General features: G+C 21.6%; 1 protein-coding gene across 1 annotated transcript in view; it reads right to left on the bottom strand.

Annotated features, from left to right (window-relative positions):
* Nucleotides 1–22807, bottom strand: part of LOC117173773 (sorting nexin-4-like) — a 47661-nt gene that overhangs the window by 17916 nt on the left and 6938 nt on the right. The window contains exons 2-7 of the mRNA XM_033362415.1: nt 21983–22089; nt 18861–19077; nt 18686–18791; nt 15008–15117; nt 10372–10509; nt 5188–5420 (exon numbers count right to left, since the gene is read on the bottom strand). Coding sequence (XP_033218306.1) covers nt 5188–5420; nt 10372–10509; nt 15008–15117; nt 18686–18791; nt 18861–19077; nt 21983–22089 — 911 coding nt within the window. The remainder of the gene's footprint in view (nt 1–5187; nt 5421–10371; nt 10510–15007; nt 15118–18685; nt 18792–18860; nt 19078–21982; nt 22090–22807) is intronic.

The raw sequence follows: 22807 nt of genomic DNA, 5'->3' as shown, positions 1-22807 counted from the left end.
CCTTGGATTACTCTTAAATATTCTTAAAATCTACCGAAAATTCTTTCGAATGTTTAAAAATAATTCTAAAGTATTTCAAATCTTTCGAAATTAAAAAAAAAAACTTTTTAATATTTCTTGGAACCTTTTAAAATATGCCTAAAATATTTTGAAACTTTTTTGAATTTTCGAATATTCCTTAGAATCATTTAAAATATTCTCAAAATCGACTTAAAATTTCTTGGAATGGTTTAAAAATATTCTAAAGTATTTCAAATCTTTCGAAATCCTTCGAAATTAAAACTTTTTAATATTCCTTGGAATCCTTTAAAATACCCAAAAATATTTGTAATCCTTTAAATTATTTTTAAATGTTTTGAAACTTTTAATATTCCCTGGAATCCATTCAAATACCCTAAAATATTTGTAATCCTTTAAATTATTTTCAATTGTTTTCAAACTTTTTTATATTCCTTAGAATTCTTTAAAATATTCTGAAAATCTACTGAAAATTCCTTGGAATGTTAAAAAAATATTCTGACGTATTTCAAATCCTGCGAAATCTTTCGAAATTAAAAAAAGTAATATTCCTTGGAATCTTTTAAAATACTCTAAAATCTTTTTAATCCTTTGAAAGATTGAATAATTTGTTCGAACTTTTTAATATTCCTTGGATTACTCTTAAATATTCTTAAAATCTACCGAAAATTCTTTGGAATGTTTAAAAAATATTCTAAATTATTTTTAAATCCTTCGAAATTAAAAAAAAAAAAACCTTTTAATATTTCTTGGAATCTTTTAAAATATCCTAAAATATTTTTTAACTTTTTCAAATTTTTGAATATTCCTTAGAATCTTTAAAAATTTCCTCAAAATCTACTTAAAATTCCTTGGAATGCTTTAAAAATATTCTAAAGTATGTCAAATCTTTCGAAATCCTTCGCAATTAAAACTTTTTAATATTCCTTGGAATACTTTAAAATACCCAAAAATATTGGTAATCCTTTGAATTATTTTTAAATGTTTTCAAACTTTTTAATATTCCTTGGAATCCTTTCAAATACCCTAAAATATTTGTAATCCTTTGAATTATTTTTAAATGTTTTCAAACTTTTTTATATTCCTTAGAATTCTTTAAAATATTTTAAAAATCTACCGAAAATTCCTTGGAATGTTTAAAAAATATTCTAAAGTGTTTCAAATCCTTCGAAATTAAAAAATAAACTTTTTAATATTCCATAGAATCTTTTAAAATATCCTAAAATATTTTAAAACTTTTTCGAAGTTTTAAATATTCTTTAAAATCTTTTAAAATATTCTCAAAATCTACTTAAAATTCGTTGGAATGCTTAAAAAATATTGTAAAGTATTTCTAATCTTTCGAAATTCTTTGCAAAAAAAAGCTTTCTAATATTCCTTGGAATCTTTTAAAATACCCTGAAATATTTTTAATCCTTTGAATTATTTTTAAACGTTTTCAAACTTTTTAATGTTCACTGGAATCCTTAAAATAGTCTTAAAATCTACTGAAAATTCCTTGGAATGTTAAAAAAATATTCTAAAGTATTTCAAATTCTTCGAAGTCCTTCGCAATTAAATTATTGTTAAATATTCCTTGGAATCTTTTAAATTACCCTAAAATATTTTTAATCCTTTGAAATATAAACAAATTTCAAACTTTTTAATATTCCTTGAAATCCTTCAATATTTCTATAAATTCTACGGAAAATTGCTTGGACTGTTTAGAAAATATCCTAAATATTTCAAATCTTTCGAAATCCTTCGCAATTAAAAAAAAACTTTTCAATATTCCTTGGAATATTTTAAACCATAAAATATTTTTAAAACTTTGAAATATTTTAACATTTTTTCAAAATTTTTAATATTCTTTGGAATACTCTAAAGTATTCTTAAAATCTCCTGAAAATTCCTTTGAATGTTTAAAAAATATTTAAAAGTATTTTAAATCCTTTGGAATATTTTTGAAAATTTTCAAACTTCTTAATATTTCTTGGAATCCTTTAAATTATTCTTAAAACCGACTGAAAATTCCTTAGAATGTTCGAAAAATATTCTGAAGTATTTAAAATCCCTAGAAATCCTTCGAAATTAAAAAAAATCTTTTTAATATTCCTTATAATCTTTTCAAATACCCTAAAATATTTTTTATTCTTCGAAATATTTTTAAAAATTTTTAAACTTTGTAATAGTTCTTGGAATCCTTCAAAATATTTTTAAAATCTATTGAAAATTCCTTGGAAATTTTTACAGAAAGAGATGATTTTTGAAACCAAAAGTGTAAATGATAAAAAAATAGCTGAATTTTCAATAAAAAAATTTTGTCAGTCATTAAAAAAGGGTCAATCAAATTGTTGCAGTTTCAAGTCAAAAAGACGAATTTTCAACCAAGAAGTATTACTTTTTAATAAAATTGTTGAATTTTCAACAAATTAATTCGATTTTGAACCAAATAATAAAATTCTTGACCGAATAAGTTTAATTTTAAACGTAAAATTTATTATTAGACTTTTCATTTAAAATTAATTACCAAAATTTCGAAAAATAATGAAAATTTCGTTTTGAACTGTTAAAAACTTAAAAAGAAAGCGAATTATGTATTAAAAACAATATCTAAAAAAAGTAACATTTACATGATTTTATTTATTTTACAAAAGTATAAAAAGTTTTGTCCGTTTATATGTTGTCTATTTTTTTAGATAATGAATACTATAAAATAACAAAAAATTGTTTTAGCATTAATTAAAAAATTGCGTGAGACAAAAAAATCGCTATTAATCTAATTTATTTAAAAATTGATTAAGATTTTTATATTAAAAATGAATTACTAAACGAATTACTAAATGAATAACTATGTTAATTTTATTAATTTTATAAAAAATTATTTAAATAACTAATCAAATTAATTTATTAAATTAATTTAATTACTATATTTATTGCAAGATTAAATGCGTTAATGGAATTTTATTTTTTAAAAATGATTGCTTTTTGTTCTGAAAAATTTTTCCTTAAGATGACTTTTGAGAATCTTTTAAAATATTCTCAAAATCTACTTAAAATTCCTTATAATATTCTAAAGAATTTCTAATCTTTCGAAATCCTTCGCAATTAAAACTTTTTAATATTCCTTGGAATCCTTTAAAATACCGTAAAATATTTGTAATCCATTGAATTATTTTTAAATGTTTTAAAACTTTTTAATATTCCCTGAAATCTTTTCAAATACCCTAAAATATTTTTAATCCTTTGAATTATTTTTAAATGTTTTGAAACTTTTTAATATTCCTTGGAATTCTTTAAAATATTCTTAAAATCTACCGAAAATTCCTTGGAATATTTAAAAAATATTCTAAAGTATTTAAAATCCTTCGAAATTAAAAAAAACTTTTTAATATTCCATGGAATGTTTTAAAATATCTTAAAATATTTTAAAACTTTTTCGAAGTTTTGAATATTCTTTAAAATCTTTTAAAATATTCTCAAAATATACTTAAAATTTCTTGGAATGCTTAAAAAATATTCTAAAGTATTTCTAATATTTCGAAATACTTCGCAAAAAAAACTTTAATATTCCTTAGAATCCTTTAAAATACCCTGAAATATTTGTAATCCTTTGAATTATTTTTAAATGTTTTCAAACTTTTTAATGTTCCTTGGAATCCTTTCAAATACCCTAAAATATTTATAATCCTTTGAATTATTTTTAAATGTTTTCGAACTTTTTAATATTCCTTGGAATCCTGTCAAATACCATAAAATATTTGTAATCCTTTGAATTATTTTTAAATGTTTTCAATCTTTTTAATGTTCCTTGGAATCCTTTCAAATACCCTAAAATATTTATAATCCTTTGAATTATTTTAAAATGTTTTCGAACTTTTTAATATTCCTTGGAATCCTGTCAAATACCATAAAATATTTGTAATCCTTTGAATTATTTTTAAATGTTTTCAAACTTTTTTATATTCCTTAGAATTCTTTAAAATATTCTTAAAATCTACCGAAAATTTCTTGTAATATTTAAAAAATATTCTAAAGTATTCAAAATCCTTCGAAATTAAAAAAAAACTTTTTAATATTCCATGGAATCTTTTTAAATATCTTAAAATATTTTAAAACTTTTTCGAAGTTTTGAATATTCTTTAAAATCTTTTAAAATATTCTCAAAATATACTTAAAATTCCTTGGAATGCTTAAAAAATATTCTAAAGTATTTCTAATATTTCGAAATACTTCGCAAAAAAAAAACTTTTTAATATTCCTTAGAATCTTTTAAAATACCCTGAAATATTTGTAATCCTTTGAATTATTTTTAAATGCTTTCAAACTTTTTAATATTCCTTGGAATCCTTTCAAACACCCTAAAAAATTTGTAATCCTTTGAATTATTCTTAAATGTTTTCGAACTTTTTAATATTCCTTGGAATCCTGTCAAATACCATAAAATATTTGTAATCCTTTGAATTATTTTTAAATGTTTTCAAACTTTTTTATATTCCTTAGAATTCTTAAAAATATTATTAAAATCTACCGAAAATTCCTTGGAATATTTAAAAAATATTCTAAAGTATTTAAAATCCTTCGAAATTAAAAAAAAAACTTGTTAATATTCCTTAGAATCCTTTAAAATACCCTGAAATATTTTTACTCCTTTGAATTATTTTTAAATGTTTTTAAACTTTTTAATATTCATTGAAATCCTTAAAAATATTCTTAAAATCTACTGAAAATTCCTTGGAATGTTTAAAAAATATTCTAAAGTATTTGAAATCCTTCGTAATCCTTCGAAAAAAATTTTGTCCGTTTATATATTGTCTATTTTTTTATATAATGAATACTATAAAATAACAAAAAAATTTTTTTAACATTAATTAAAAAATTGCGTGAGACAAAAAAAAATCACTATTAATCTAATTTATTTAAAAACTGAATAAGATTTTTATATTAAGAAAGAATTACTAAATGAATAATTATGTTAATTTTATTAATTTTACTACAATTATTTAATTAATGAAATTAATTTATTAAATTAATTTATTAAATTAATTTAATTACTATATTTATTGCAAGATTAAATGCGTTAATAGAATTTAATTTTTAAAAAATGGTTGCTTTTTGTTCCGAAAATTTTTTCCTTAATGACTTGTTTTAAGCTTTTGGACCTCACTATTAGATAAAATTAGAAAGAACAAATTTTTTAATGAATATTCACCCTGTATGACTTTATTTTTCTGATCGTAAGCAGCAGCAAGGACATCTTGAGCCTCGTCCTTGATCAATTGCAAGGCTTCCCTCCGCCTTACAACTGATTGTAAAGCTGAGGCACCAAAAAGCCATTCTTTCAGTTGATCCGCAATGAGCTCTTCTTCCTCAAGGGTCGTATCTATTGTTGCAGCTAGCGAATCCAGGTAGTGACCCGATTTCTAAGAAAAAATTCCATCAACGACAATATCAACGACAATACGGGTGCGCCCTGGTCGGGCGCACACGAACTCCGCGCAAGGGGTTTAAAAATGCCCCTCCCATTAGATCAGCGATTCCCAAACTTTTTATGCACTTTCTGGGGAGCGGCAGGGGCCCCACCCTCAAATTTTTTCACAATACTGAAACCCAAGTGAGACACTGGACGCTAGTCGTTCGTGCTCGGTTGCTTGCTTCGCTCACCTTTTCGTTGTTTGAGAATTAGAGCCGGTTGAGAAAAATGAAAAGTTGGTTAATTATTAATCAATAGAATTTTAATAAGTTCCGTTAGATTTGTTAGATTATCAAATACACGTTAAAAAAAGGTAGAAGAAGATCGGATAATAACTTCAAGAGTTATCGCACTTTTGTTGCATTCACAAGATTTGTAAATATTTCATTTATGAGTTCGAATATTAACCGATTTTCAAAAACTTTGTTTTCATTTTCTTTAAATTATACCACGAAATTCATTCAGCCAATTAAAATTTAATTGAGCTAAGTCTTTATAATTTCAGTTATTGCAAGTTCATAACAATGAAAGGGTCATTCGCGGTAGGTACACGAAAGTCGAGGAAAGTAGCCTTCTGCTCGCAGCGGGGAGTCTGCCGCGGAGCCTGCGGCCTCATCGGCCGGCGACACTAGTTTGGGAATCGCTGCATTAGATTATTAGAATACATTTCAAATAACGTTTCGCAAATTTGTTAGATTTTAAAATATTCTGTAACAACATATTAGGTATTTTCACTTCAACCACCACCTAACTTCACTTCATCGGTGAAAGTTGAGGGGAAAACAATAGACCAAATGCATGGAAAATAAACTTTATTTCTGTAATATCTTTGTAATTAATAATAAGTATCATCATTTTACCATGTCCTTAAATAATTCATTAAATATTTTATTTATAAATTCAAATGATAAAGTGCATATTTATTTATATAAGGCATGTCCATATACAGTATAGTATATGAAGCGAGCGGTGACAACGATTGACTCTACTTTCTCTCCATCTTCCCTCTTTTTACTTTGTTCTATAACTTCAATGAGCCGATCACACTGATTTTTGGAAACATATTTTTTGGTGTTTCGTTTTTAAAGTTTTATTCTAAATTCAATAAATAAAGGCACTAAGCAATTCAGTGCTGTCGTTCTTTAAAGTTCGGATCTCTTTCAAGTCTAATTTATAATAATTTATGGTGTCGAGTAAAAATTAATTAATTCAGATTACAATTGTTTAAGACATTTCGACATAGGATGGTGACCCTCTTCAGTTAATTATTCAGACAATATATTTAGACATTATATTTGTTAATAGTTCATAATATGGTTAACATGACAGTTATTAGTTTTTATAAACATATCATTGGTCAACACTTTTGGTATTCTAATTGAGAAACAATTCTTAGACATAATTTTTTATTTCTTCGGCATTAGCATTAAATAATATTTAATTATTGAATAATGATTACAAAAAAAAATTTTAATCTCTTATTATTACAGTTAAGTTATAATTACATCTGCTTATGTCGTAGTCAATGTAAAATTCATTTAGTATTGAAACAACTAATATTTATGGTGGTTATCTGTAATAACTCTTCAATAATTAATAAATAGAGAATTAACTAAAAAATATATCTCAATTTTAGATTCCAAATGTCAAAAAATATCAATCTGTCTTAATTCTATGTATCTCTTCAACTTACTTAAATTGTTTCAAATATGTTGTAATGTTGTAGAAATGAAAAATTTTGCTTTGAAATATTTTATATTATGTTTCAAAACATAACTTTATATTTTATACGCGTAAATCTTTGAGCGTTTCAATAAAAAATCTTAAGCTTTAATTTTAAATCTTAAAAAAAAATTATTCTACTTTGAGTGTTTAAATTTGCAGTTCAGTTTTTACTACTTCAAATGACAAAATTTATGTTTTCTAGAATCTATTAATTTTAGTAACCGTGATAAAATCATTCTTAATTGTTCAATTTTTATTTGCAATCAAAAAGTTTTTCTTTTTCGACCAAAGATTTCTATAAATTCCTGTAGATTCTTGCAGTTGTACATTTTTTAAATATATTTATACAATATTTTTTACAATTATACTTATAATTTTATAATTTTACGTTGCTCGACTTTCACCAAAACATTTTTCTACGTGAATAAATATAATAATCTATATAGAAAAGTTCTTACAAGGAGGTCGAGAGTAATGGAAAGCCTTTTATTTATTTTTATTTGTTCAGCATTTATTTTTTTAGTCAAATTTACTTATATTTTTAACTATTATATTTAATTTTTTTAGAAAAATTATCATGCATGCAGTTTTAAATTACAATGTTTGCAATAATAAGCAATAATAAGTTATGTTTATATATTCGTTTTATTCATATTACAAACCTAGCTGAAAAAATAAGAAAAAAAATCAAGTAATTAAAAATGATAATAAAAATAATAATGATCAGAAAATTCAAACAATATATTATTGTCAACAATATTTATTGAAAAAAGTATCACTTTCAACTTATATAAGAAAAAAAATGAATAAACGCTTTTTTTCCTTATTTACAATTTTCGAACTTCTACTCAGCCAAATTTACGCGCAAAAGTGTAATGGCGGCAAAAACTGCAAACGATTTTTAATCACATGTAAATTTTAAATCAAGAAAAATGTATAATCCTCCGCCATTTTGAATTTACAAGCATTTTTTTTTTACGTTTTCTGACAATCCTTTTCATTAAAAAATAACAAATATACTTCAAAAATAAGCGTCGCGACTAAAAGAATTGAAAAATTCAAAATAAAATCAAAAATAAATGTTCATGAAAACCGTCATGTTGTAACGGCCATTTAAATTTGATTGATGAGATACATTTTTAATTTTTATAAAACTTTGGGTAATGTCGATGCAAGAAAGTTTATAAAAAATCGATAATATTTTCCGCCATTTTGAATTCCATATCATCTTACATTACTGTTTTCTCGCATAATATATATAAAATTGATATAAAAATAATAAATCTACTTAAAAATCAAACTTCATGGGCGAAAAACATGAAAAAAAAACAAATGTAAAAGCAGCCATATTTGATCGGCCATTTTGAATTTTGACATCCTTCACCTCTTAAATTTTAGCTATGGCGATTATTCCACAGGATCCTTACGCTCGTTTAACCGCAGCAACAAAATAATAAAATCATGTTTTTTTGTAAATCAGCCGCCATTTTGAAAAATGGAAAATCATAGAAAAAAAACTAATGGCAGATTTGAAAATTATGGAGAAAAATACGCTACAAAATATGGTTTTTAATTTTTTTACTTATTATTGTACAGAAAAATATTCACTTGAAAAACATAAAAATTTGTGGCCCTTTGGAATGAAACCCATTTGAAGTTGAAATTTTGTATTTTTTTCTTGAAAGTAGTGGAAGTTTCTAGTACGAAGAAAAATTTTAATAAAAATGGGATTTTTCAATTGCCAGCTAAAAAAAATTAATTTTCAACCAAAACAATAATTTTTAACAATACAGATCAATTTTCAGCCAAAGAGATTAATAAATAAATAATAATAAATTAATTTTTGTAATTAAATAATTTAATTAATTTAATCATTAATTTAATAATTTAATTCAATTAACTAATAAGTAAATTATTAGTTAAAAAGTTAATTTTCAACTATAAAATCGAATTTTCCATTAATGGGTTCCATTTTCAGAAAAAAAAAGATTCAATTTCTACCTATAGTTGAATTCTTTACTAAAAAAATCAATTTTCAATCAAAATAGAGTGGTGAAATTTTCACTAAAAAAATTAAATTTTTGAAAAAAACGAACAACGAATTTTTACAAACCACTTAAATTTTCAACCGAAGAATTTTCAATATAAAAAAAAAAAAAACAGATTTTTAACAAAACAGTCGTATTTTTATTTTTAAAAAAGGATTAAATTCCTAAGAAAAATAATTAATTGTCAATAAAAAATTAATTTTTAAACAAAAAAATTTATCTTCTACGACGAAGATAAATTTTCTCCCCAAAAAAGATGAGTTTTAAAAAAATATATATAAATTTGTATGTAAATATTTGAAGTTTCTATTTAAAAAGATAGGTTTTCGAGCAAAAATGGAATAGTTCAATTTTCAAAGTACAAAAATGAATTTTCAGTCAATTGGTTGAAATTTTCAACAAAAAAAACTTTTACCAAAAAATTAAATTTTCAACAAAAATGATAATTTTAAACGAAGAAATTTGAATTTTCTACCAAGTAGTTGAATTAAGAAAATTAATTGTTATTTTCCATCAAACTGTTGCATTAACAAAAAAAAAAATAGTTGGACTTTCAATCGAAAATCAACAAAATATATCTATAAATTTTAAATCAAAACAGTAGTTAAAGTTCATTTTCAACTAAGATGAATTTTTAACCAAAAAAGATGATTTTTTTACCATAAAAAAGAATTTTTTAACCAAAAGGGATGTATTTTCTATAAAAAAAAAAATATTTTCAACGAAACAGTTTAATATTGATCAAAAAATATGACTTTTTATCAAAACAATTGAATTTTTAACAAAATAATTAAACATTGGGAACATATCCAAATATTAAGACTTGCAATTTAAGAAATTAAAAATTTGAACTCGTACTAATGCAATTAGAAACTAATCAATAAAACGCAGTTAATAAAAAAATTTGCTAAGTATTTTAATTAAAAAATTGATAATATTTTTAATAATTTTATATTTGAAAAAAAATTATAATAAATTATTTTTTATAAATAATTATTCGTATTAAACTATTAGTTAATAAATTTTTTAATAATTAAAAAAATGTAAGTGGAAAAAGTCGCAAAATTTGATCTCTGTTTTTTTTTTTATTAAAAAAAAATTATAAAAGGTTAACTTTCATATATTTACCTGCAAACCATCACCCATTTCTTTTTCTATAGCACTCCATTCACTGAAAACTCTGCCATAATTTGCATGTAGTTTGTACAAACTGTACTGTTTTTCTGCTAATCTTGCCCTCACTCTTAGTAAATTACACAGATTGTTCTAAAAAAAAATTTATTAATTTTTTTTTCAATTTAGTTAATAATTGGTATATTATACGAGTAGTATGTATTAATACACAAATATATTGTACATACAGTGTAGGTACTGGAATTTTCTGTGAAGAAAAATTAATATGAAGTTCAATTTTCAATTAAATTAACTAATTAATTTTCAACCGAGGAGATTGATGTTCTACCGAAAAAGACGATTTTTCAACAAAATATGATTTCTTATCAAAGAAACTTTGGGACGACTGAAAAATCCTGAAAAATAAAATTTCCGAATTAGAAAATTCCCAAATAATCAAATTCGCGAATAATAAAATTGCCGAAAAATAAAAATACCGATTTGGAAAATTTCCAAATAATAAAATACACGAATAATAAAATTACCGCAAAATATCCGATTTGGAAAACTCTCGAATTTTAACAATTAGAATTTTTTATAAATATATTTTATTTATTACAAATACAACAATAAGACATTAGTTTCAAAAACTATTTTTAATATTAAAAATTTCGAAGCTTATTTCTTGCATTTAAAATAGCAATAATTTTAAATAAAATATTTCTAGGTAACGCGTGTTTTTTTGATGTTCACAGTATTTTAAAAAATACAAAAAGCGTTCGCAAAAATAAAATTTTAAATTTATATGTATATCGAGTTTTCATTTGAAAAGCTTTGTAATGTACAGAGAAAATCTAGGGATATTTTTTTTTCTTCCAAGCGCACGTTTTTACAAAGTTGGTAGGTGATACAAAATTTAATTCTTCTTTCAAAGAAAAAATGATTGCTTACATTTTTACGCTTTTTTTTAAATGTGCATAATATTTTTGAATAAGAAAAATACGAAAAGCTTTCGCAATAATGTAATTTAAAATTTTTTAATTTTAAATAAATAAATAAATATATATAAATTTAAAATTCAATTTTTGCTAACGCTTTTTGTATTTTTTTTTCAAATTCTATGCATATTTTCAAAAAAAGCGTCAAAATGTGAGTCATTATTTTTTCTTTCAATGTAGAATTAAGTTTTTGTATCGCTTTCTTTATTTTTCAAAACTTGCGCTTGGAACAAAATTCTCGTTAAATTTTTTATGTACCTTGAAACGTTTTTCAAACATACTCGGAATATAAATTTTAATATATGTCTATATATATATAAATTTTTTATCTTATTTTTGCGAACGTTTTATGTATTTTTTCAAATATTGTGAACATTAAAAAAAAACTGCGTTACCTAGAAATATTTTATTTAAAATTATTGCTATTTTTAATTCAAGAAATAAGCTTCAAAACTTTAAATGTTAAAAATAATTTTTGAAACTAATATCTTATTGTTGTATTTGTAATTAATAAAATATATTTATAAAAAATTGTAATTGTTAAAATTCCGAAAGCTTAGAATTCGGATATTTTATAAATCGGCAATTATCTGTCGGGAATTTTCCAATTCGGTAATATTATAAACTGTCGTAAATTTTATTATTAGGGAATATTCCAATTCGAGAATTTTATAATTCTGAACTTTTATTATTCGAGAATTTTATTATTCGGGAATATTCCAATTCGATATTTTTATTTTTCGGCAATTTTATTATTGGCGAATTTTATTTTTCGGCCATATTCTAATTCGGTATTTTCATTTTTCGGTGATTTTATTATTCGTGTATTTTATTATTTGGGAATTTTAGAAATCGGTATTTTTATTTTTCGACAATTTTATTATTCGCGAATTTGATTATTCGGGAATTTTACTGTGTCGCGAATTTTATTTTTCGGGATTTTTTCAATCGTCCCGATTAATCGAGAATTTTCTAATTCGGGAATTTTACAGTGTCGGAAATTTTTTTTTCGGGATTTTTCAGTCGTCCCGAAACTTTCAAGCAATAGTTTTCTACGAAATAATTAGATTCTCGATAAAATAGTTTGATTTTCTAGCGCAAAGGGTGAATTCTCAATGAAAAATTGAATTTTTAAATTTTATTCAAAAATTTAATAGTTGAAATTTAAATTACAAAAGTTAATTTTTAACTAAAAACGATCAATTTTTAATAGAAAATGGAATAGTTAATTTTTCATTTAGAATAATTAAAAAAATACAATAAATAAAGAATTTTCCATTAAATGGTTCAATCTTTAACCAATAAAATGGATTTTAAACAAGGAAGTACAAATTTAAATGAAATCATTGAATTAAAAAAAAAGAATCCTCAAAGAAGAATGTAATAATTTAATTTTTAACTACAAAATTTCGACTTCAGCCAAGAATTTAATTGAATAGTTGAATTTTCAACTTAGAAAAAAAAAAAAAATTTTAACTAACAGCGATCAATTTTGAATAAAAAAATGGAATTGTTAAAATTTGGAGTTGAAAAGACAGTCAATTAAAAATTTTGAACCAGATAGTTGAAGTTTTTACTAAAAAAGAATCAATTTTCAATCAAAATCGAGTGGTTAAATTTTCAGTTAAAAAATTAAATTTTGAAAAAAAAAGAAAAATGAATTTTTACAAATCATTTAAATTTTCTGTCTTTATTAAAATCTTTATTAAGACAAAATGAATTCTAACAGAAAAATATAACAATTGTATTATTAACTAAAAATTATTAACTTTCACTCAAAAATGTGAAATTTTAATTTTTAACTAGAAAATGTAATTTTTAACAAAAATGAATTCTTGTAATTCTTTCGACCAATAGCAGAATTTCACAAAGATAACGTTTAAACAAAATAGTTAAATTTTCTACCAAAAAATAGAAAAAAAAAACTAATCATAAAACAAAAATATTATAAATAAATTATATAAATATAAATATTTAATCAACAAAATAAAATTTAAATAATGCAGTGCCACTTTCAATCGAATAGTCGAATTTTCAAATAAAATTAATTCTGAAAGAAAAGTTTAAAACTTGTATTTTCAACTAAAAATAATCAACTTTAAATAAAAAAGTTACATTTTCAGTTAGAAGAATTAATTTTCAATCAAAAAATAAAAGACAGATTTTTAACAAATGTTTCAATCTTTAAAAAATAAAATTAATCTTAAATAAATTGGTACAACTTTCCATGAAGTGGAGGAATTAAAAAAAAATATTAACGAAAAACTTAAAAGATCAGTTTTTAACTAAAAATAATTGATTTCAGAAAAAATGGAATAGTTACGAAAGTTAATTTTCAACTAAAAACGATCAATTTCAAATAAAAAAAATTAAATTTTCAGTTATAAAAATGAATTTTTAAAATAGAGTTGAAAAATTAATTTTCAACGAAATGGTTATTCAGCTTCAAAAAGAATAATAAAAAACACAAAAAAAAAATAATTCTCGAACAAAAAATCAAGTTACAAACGTTAATTTTCAACTAAAAACGGTAAATTTTTCTTAAAAAATGGAATATTTAAATTTTTAGTTAGAAAAATTAATTTAGAAACAAAAAAATAAAAACTAATTTTTAAGAAAATTCTTGTCTCTTTAACAAATAAAATGCATTTTAAATAAAGTAGTACAACTTTAAAAAAATCAATAAAAAACGAACTTTTAAAAAAATAGTTCAATCTTTAATGAATAAAATGAATTTTAAATAAATTAGTACAACTTCCAATTAAATATTTTAATTTTCAAAAAGGCATTAAAAATTAATTTTTAAGGAAAAATATAATAGTTGAATTTTTAACTAAAAATTAGCGATTTTACCCAAAAATACAATAGTTAAATTTTCAGTTAAAAAAGTTAATTTTCAACTGAAAACAAACAATTTTTAATAAAAAATTGAATGGTTAAACTTTCAGTTAAAAAGACTGGTTAAAATAAAAATAAAAAACTAATGGTTAAATCTTTTACAAATAAAATGACATTTAAATTAAGTAGTACAAATTTCAATGAAGTAGTTGAATTAAAAAAAAAATGAAATCTCCAAGAAAAATTAAATAGTTGAATTTTTAATTAAAATTATCCATTTTCAGCTAAAAATGTCAAATGAAAATTTTCAATTAAAAAATTTAATTTTTAACAAAGAAATGAGCAAAATAGTTAAATTTTCAACCAAAAAATAAAAAACAAATCACAAAATTTTAATATTTAATTAACAAAATGTTTTTGAATGAAATAGTTCAATTTTCAAATAAAATTTAAACAAAAAGAATAGTTAAATTTTCAGTTAGAAAAATTAATTTTCGACCAATAAATACGACTTTTTTAACAAAATAGTGCAATTTTCAACAAAATAATTAACTTTTTATTCTGCTTTTATATTATCCATCTTAAATATTTGGTGGAAAGCAATATATAAATAAAAAGAATAAGTATTTAATTGTAAGTAGAATCCACTTCGCGCAAAAAATATTTGATTTACGGTTTTTAATATTTTGTGTAGAATATATTTTGTATAGTAGAAATATAATAATTTTTTTAATGAAAAATAATTTAAATAAATCAAATAAATCATTTTTAGTAAAAATATAATTAGAATTAATTTTTTCCAACTATACAAGTACCTGTAATTCGATTCCATAATTTTTTATAGTTTCGAATCGCTTGTCCGGGTTCCTAAGTCTTACAGCCACACTCAGTGCTTTTAATTTGGTCTCCGCTATCTGCAGGTACCCTGTTAAATAAATTATTTATTTATTTAATTATATATAAATTTAAATTCATTATTCATTTATTAAAATTTGTTTTCTTCAATCCGAAAAATACTACCCAATCGTATTTTTCCGATTCAAGAAAACAAATTTTTAACCAAAAAGATTCATTCTCGAAGAAAAATATAATATGTTGTTGAATTAGGACTAAAACAGATTTTAATTTTACAAAAAATTGAAGGACAGGAACACAGAATATCACGTTTGCGTGCATAATAAAACTGACAAAAATTTAAGATTTACTAATGTAATATTTTATTATTTAACCAAATTATTGTCAAATATTAATTAAAAGTTTTAATTTTGCAACAGGTGAAAAATTATCATTTTTCAAAATTTTCATTGCATTATTTAACTTAAAATAATTATTTTTGAAAACCAAATCTTACTTAAAAAAATCAATTTTTAAAAAGAAATTAGAGAATTACATTTTCAGTTACAATAATTGATTTTCAACCACGAAAAAGGTAACTTTCAACTAAAAAAAAAAATGTTTTCTATCAAAAATGGAATAGCTACATTTTCATTCAAAAATATACATATCCAAAAAAAACTGTAATTTCATCAAAAATGTTAAATTTTTAAGCCAAAAAATTAATTTTTAACTTAAATAGTAAACCTTATACAAAAAAAAATAATTTTTTATCTAATAGTTGAATTTTCAATACAAAATATCAATTCTCTGCCAAAAAATGGATAAATTTTTAAGAACATACGTAAACTTCCAGTCAGATCTAAAAAATATCAATTTTAAACAAAAAAATCGAATTATAAAAAGAGGAGTTCTCTGCCCAAATATTTATTTTCTTCTAAAATTTTCAATTGAAAAAATTCATTTTCAAAAAAATAAAAAACGAATTTTCAACAAAATAGATAAGTTCTCAAGCGAAAAACATCACTTACTAAAATAATAAAGTTTCAACAATAAAAAATGAATTTTCAACACAATAGCTGAATTTTTAACCAAAAAATACAAATTTCCAACAAAATGGATGAATTTTCAACAACATAGTTAAAGGTTCCATAAAACAGACGATATTTTCAACCAGGAAATTAAATTGTTACCAAAAAAGATACATTTTTGACAAAAAAAATTTAATTTTCAGTAAGAAAAATTGATTTAAAAAAAAAAACAATTTTCGATCGAAGAAATGAATTTTCAAAACAAAAAAAATGATAATAATTTTCTATCCAAAAATATTAATTTTAACAAAATTCATGAATTTTCAACTATAGAAATAATAGTTAAAATTTCAATTAAAAAAATTTATTTTTAAGAAATAAAAGATTTTTTAACAAAAGTGAAATTTTAGTACAAAAATATAATTTTTAACCAAAATAATAAAGTCTTTAAAAAAATGAATTTTTAACCTAATAGTTAAATATTCTAAAAAAAGACACAGTTTTAACAAACAGATGATATTCAACTAAGACGATTAAATTTATATAGAAAAAAGATAATTTTTAGACAGAAAATGGCAGTTAAATTTTAACTTAAAAAAAATTAATTATAAAAAAAATATTTTTCGATAAAAGAAATTAATTTTTAAACAAAAAAGATTAATTTAACTTAACTTAATTAATTAAATGAAATAAATTTAATTAATTTAACCAAACTTAACAAAATTTTTAACAAAATTCATTCAACTGAAAAGAAGAGATAAATATTAAACCAAAAACGAAATAGTGCAGTTTTCAGTGAAAAATATTTATTTTCAACAACAAAAAACGAATTTTCAAAAAAAGCTAAATTTTTGTGCAAAAAAGTCAATTTTTAACCCAATAGTTTAATATTCTACCAAAAAAGACAAATTTGTAAGAAACAGATAAATTTTCAACTAAATAGATTCATTTTTTAATAAAATAGTTCAATTTTCAACCAAAAAGATGAATTTGAATCTTAAAAGATAAAATTTATATAAAAAATATCAATTTTCGACAGAAAATGAAATAGTTATATTTTAGCTGAAAAAAATTAATTATAAACAAAAACAATTTTCGATCAAAGGAATTAATTTTTAACTAGAAAAGATTAATTTTAACAAAATGCATTCAACCGAAAAGATGAGTCACCAGCAAGATTAATATTTTGCAACAAAAGCCAATGTTTCAACAAATTACAAAAATTTTCAAACAAATATCTGAATCTTCAACTGACGAAAATCAATGTTGAACCAAAAATAATGTAGTACAATTTTCAATGAAAAATATATATTTTAAATAACAAGAAACGAATTATTAACAAAATATTAAAAATTTTATGCAAAGAAATTAATTTTTAAATAAATAATCAATCTTTAGCCAAAAATAACTTAAACAAAAAAAAGGAATTTTCAACAAAAGTTAAATTTTTGTTAAAAAAAAAAATTGTTCACGAAAACAATAAAGCTTTCAAAAAAAGAATTTTAACCCAATAGTAAAATATTCTACCAAAAAAAGACAAATTTTCATCAAACAGATCAATTTTCAACTAAATATATCAGTTTTCAATTAAATAGTTCAATTTTCAAACAAGGAGATTAAATTTATATAAAAAAGATCAATTTTCGACAAAAAATTTAATATATAAATTTTAGCTTAAAAAAATTAAGTATAAAAAAACAATTTTCAATCAAAGAAATTAATTTTGTAACCAAAAAAGACTACTTTTCTATCAAAAAATATTAATTTTAACCAAATTCATTCAACCCAAAAGTTTCAACAAAATACAGAAATTTTAAACAAATATCCGATTTTTCAACTGATGATGATAAATGATAAACCGAACATGAAATAGTATATTTTTCAATCAAAAATATTTATTTTCAACAACAAAAAGTGCATTTGTAACAAAATATTTAAATTTGTATGCAAAGAAATTAATTTTTAACGAACATAGTAAATCTTTAACAACAAAAATTTAACCAAGTAGTTAAATATTCTACAAAAAAAGAATTTTCAACAAAATCGTTAAATTTTTGTGCAAAGAAACTAATTTTTAACTAAAATAATAAATCTCCAACGAAAAAAAAAATTCTAAACTTAGTAGTTGAATTTTGTACAAAAAAAAAGTTTTTAACAAAACAGATGAATTTGCAAAGATGGAATCGTTAAATTTTCAATTAAAAAAATAATTTACAATGAAAAAACTAATTTTCAAGCAAAGAAATTAAAAATGTATTTTTATGTTATTAAACTTTAAAATAATATTAGAATAATTGAAATTTAAAATAATTTCATATAAATTTAAAGAATATCAACTAAGTACAAAAATTTTGTCATTCATATTGAATTAACCGTAATTTTCTCGCTATAATAAAGAAATGTTTATAAATAATATACGTTTTTAAATTATATAAGATTTTCTGTAAAATCTATAACAAAATGTTGAAAAATTAACTATTTTTTTCCAAGAAAAATTAATTAAAGTGCGCAGGGCGCACCCAATTTTCTAGTTACCTCTAAAAACAACATATATATATTTTTTAAAAATAAATTCCACCACTAAAATTTTATTTATTACAAATATATAATAAATATTTTTTTAAAAACCTGTTTCCTTCACGCTTTCTCTCCAACCTTCTATCTGTTGCAGAAAACTTATGAAATGTTTGTCGAACGACAATAATGGATGAGAGGCTACCCTCAGGAGAAAATTCTAGAAATATTAAAATTATTAATAATCAAAAATAGTTTTAATTTAAGTAGAAATTTTTTTTTTAATTACCTCGAGGCCAGCTCGGCGTCGATCTACAAAATCAGGATCAAATGTATCGGTAGTAACTTTTTGCCAAGCGTAAAGAACTTTCTTTTCCGGTAAAGGTGGCAGTACAACGTAAGGATAGGAAATTTCTAAATATGCACGGAGTAATTCAAATTCCGTGTAACGACGCCACAAGGAACTTATTTCTTTTAACGCATTTCTGAACATAGGATCCGTAACTCTAAATCGAAATTTTAAATATGATCAATAATTTAAATAAGCTTTATGCAGGCCTCGGATTCACTTCAGATATAAAAAATTGCGTAAAAAGTGTCACAAATTTTTTAAAAAGTGTCGAAATGTGTCATAAAAATTTTAAAGTATTAAAAATAAATCTAAATTTTTATTTAATATCTGTTTTTAATATTGGGGAATAATTCTCTTCTTAAAAATTGTGAGATCAGTAATTTAAATAAGATTCATACAGGCCTCGGACTCACTTCAGAGATAAAAAATGGTGTAAATAGTGTTACAAATTAAAAAAAAAAAAACAATTTTCAAAATAGTTTCATCAAATTTTTCAAGTACTGAAAATAAAAACTCAATTTTTATTTAAAATCTTTTTTTTTAGTATTGGGAAATAATTCTGTTTTTAACATTTTGCTACCATACTATAATTTTTAAACTTTTTTACAATTTCAAAGAGGTAAGAAACATTATATCATGGGAAAAACTTACTTTGAAGAATTCGAAAAAAATTAGAATCTTTTTAATAATTTTGAGATTGCATTTTTTTAATATTTCTGGAATTTTTTAAAATATTATAGGTTTAATTAAAAAAATGATAATTTTAGGTTTTAAATATTTCAAAATGTACAGAAAAAATTAACGAATAAAAGAATTTTTTATAATTTTGCAGAAAAATAAGAAAAATATTCTTAATATTCAGGGGAAAATTTCCAATGATTTTTTTAATAAATTCAAAGAGAAAATTGAAAAAGATTAAGAAAAATGTGAAATTATTAACTAAAAGGTAAAAAAATCTTATAAAAAATTTGAGTCAATTCAAGAGATACTTTTGAATTTTTGAAATTATTCAAAAATAATAAAAGCTTATAATATATTTTAGGAATTTTTTTAGGTTTCAATAAAATAAAATTGTTTAGGTTACTAGCAAAAGATAAATGATTTTTATTATGAAAAAGTAATTTTAAAAAAAAATCGAAACACTTTACAAGATTTATAAAATTGTCAAAGAAGAATCTGAAAGATTTAAAGACAATTTTTTAGTTTCGAAAAATTAACAAAAATTTTACGGAAAGCTTGAAAATATTGGAAGTTTTAAAAATTTCGAAAGGATTATAAAAATTCGAAAATTAAAAAAAATTCCTAAGATTTATAGAAAATTTTAAAATGATTTTCTTTATTTTGAAAAAAATGAAATTTGAGGGAAAATTCAAAAAATATTTCGGTTTATCTTATTTATTTATAATTTTCTTAACTGAAAAATTAAGTATGGAATTAAAAATTCGTGTGTTTACTTACAAATTAATTTTTTTGGCGAAAATTCAGATTGGAGGATTAAGTATTCCACTGTTTTATTGAAAATTCCACTATTTGATAGAAAATAACATTGTTTTGTGGAAAATTAGTTTTTTTTTTATTGAAAACAAATTCTCAAAAAGAATTTTTTTTGGAATTTAGAAACAGAAAAAATATAAAATAAATATTAGCCAACAAAATTTGGACTCATATCACATCCATTGTTTAAAATATTTAGTTTGAAAATTTGTTAAAATTATTCTTTTCGGTTGCAAATATCATCTCTTTAATTTAGAATTTAATAGTCCATTTTTTGTCTAAAATTTATCTTTGTTGATAAGAATTTAATGTTCTTAGTTGAAAATTCATCTATTTTGTTGAAAATTGATCTCTTCTTGGTAGAAAATTCTAATATTTGTTTGCAAAAGTTTGTTTTTCGTTAAAACATCTTGTTAAAAATTCCCCCTTTTTAGTATATTTAATTTTTTTGAATAAAAATCAAAATACTTATTAATTTAAGTATCAACTATCTCACTTTTTTGGAGAAAATTAATCTTTTTAGATTAAAAATTCAACTCTGTGGTTGAAAGTTGAACTACTTTCTTAAAATTTAATTTTTTATTTATTTAAAAACTCAAGTGATTGGTTATAAATAAACTTTTTTGTCGAAAATTGATATTTGGGTTTTAAAATTCCACTGTTTTATGGAAAATTCATATTTTTTGCCTGATATTTCCACAATTTTATGTAAAATGAAACTATTTTGAAAAAAATTAAACTGTTTTGTGGAAAGTTCATTTTTTAAATTGAAAATTAATCCGCCTCAATAAAAATTTAATTGCACCATTAAATTAAAATAAAAAGTTAAAAATAAATATCTTAGTTTTAAAAATTCAAATATTTAAATTAAAAAATTAACAACAAAAGAATATAAACTAATATTTAGTCAAAAAAATTAAAATGTTCAAAATGTTTAAATGAAAACTAATATCACTTTTCTTTTTTCACAGAAAATTCATCTATGTGTTAAAATTTTGATGTATTTTGTTAAAAACTTTGTCTTTCCGGTACAAAATTAAACTATTTGTTGGAAAATATATGTATTTGGTAGACAATTCGTATTTTTTGGTATAAAATAATTTTGTTTAGTAAAAATTCTAACTGAAAATTTAACTATTAATTATTTTTTTAAATATTTCTTTTTTGATTGAAAATTCAACAATATGGTTCAAAATTCATGTATTTTCTCAAAAAATCATCTTTTTTATAGAAAATTATTCTTTTCGAATAATTGAAAATTCGTTTTTTATTGTTTATGTTCTACTGTTTTAATTTAAAAATTTAAACAAAATTAATTTTAATATCAACTATAATTTTTTTGGTGGAAATTATTTTTTTGTTAAGAATTCGTATTTTTTATAGTGTTTACTTATAAATTTAAAAAATAAAAAGTTTGTATATAGTGTCTTCAGTGTAATTTTTTTCGAAATATTTGCAAAATAGTGTCTTCGCTCAAAAAAAGTGTTAAATTGTTTCAATAAAATGGTGAGTCGAAGGCCTGTTAATAACATTAATAAAATTACATTTTTATTAATAAGACTTACTTTGTCTCAATGAGGTAGACAGTATAAAATTCTTTTAAATTTAATGGTCCATTTGCCCTTTTCTCCGCTTCAATAATTGAAATTTCCATATGCTCGAGCAAACAATCCTAAAATCATGATAAAACATTTCTTATCAAAAAAACAAGTTAAAAATAAATGATTTGATAAATAAAAAAATTATAATTTCTTTTATTTTTATATTTTCTGTGTTCGTTTATAGAAGTTTTTTCTTTCTCCGATCAGTAATAGCAGATATAAAAATATTAAAATATGTTCCAATTTCTAGTTGGGAATGTCTGCGAAAATATTTTAAATTTTGCAAATAAAACATCAACCATATTATTTTGTAGCCTAAAATATTTAATATAAGAAGAAAGTAAATCGATAAAATCATTAGGATCAGGAACAAACTGCAAATGAATAAATAATGAATAATTAATAAATAATGCAGATGAATAAATTTTAAATGAGGTTTGGAATTGTTTCATTTTTAATGCTTAAAGATTTAATTAATTAATCTTTAAAGATTTCAATAATTAGAAATAATATAATTTCCATCGTTTATAGAATAATTCAACTTTTAAGGTTCACAATATTTGAAAATTCACTTTTTAATAAAAAATCTATCTTATTTGCAATCCCTTAAAATCATACAAATCCTCGGAAATTCCATAAAATGCGTTAAAATTCCTTGGAATATTTTAAACTTGCATAAAAACATGTAGGCTATATACGAGGGTAGTTCAATAAGTCCTTAGAATGACCAACAGATGGCGCGCGAATCGCTCCAAATCATCTGTTTTCAGTCAGCACCACTCCCGACTA

The sequence above is a fragment of the Belonocnema kinseyi genome, chromosome 5 (genome assembly GCF_010883055.1).
Source record: "Belonocnema kinseyi isolate 2016_QV_RU_SX_M_011 chromosome 5, B_treatae_v1, whole genome shotgun sequence".
Classification (NCBI taxonomy): domain Eukaryota; kingdom Metazoa; phylum Arthropoda; class Insecta; order Hymenoptera; family Cynipidae; genus Belonocnema; species Belonocnema kinseyi.
The sequence above is the reverse complement of the archived record's forward strand: the minus strand, read 5'-3'. Positions and strand labels throughout refer to the sequence as shown.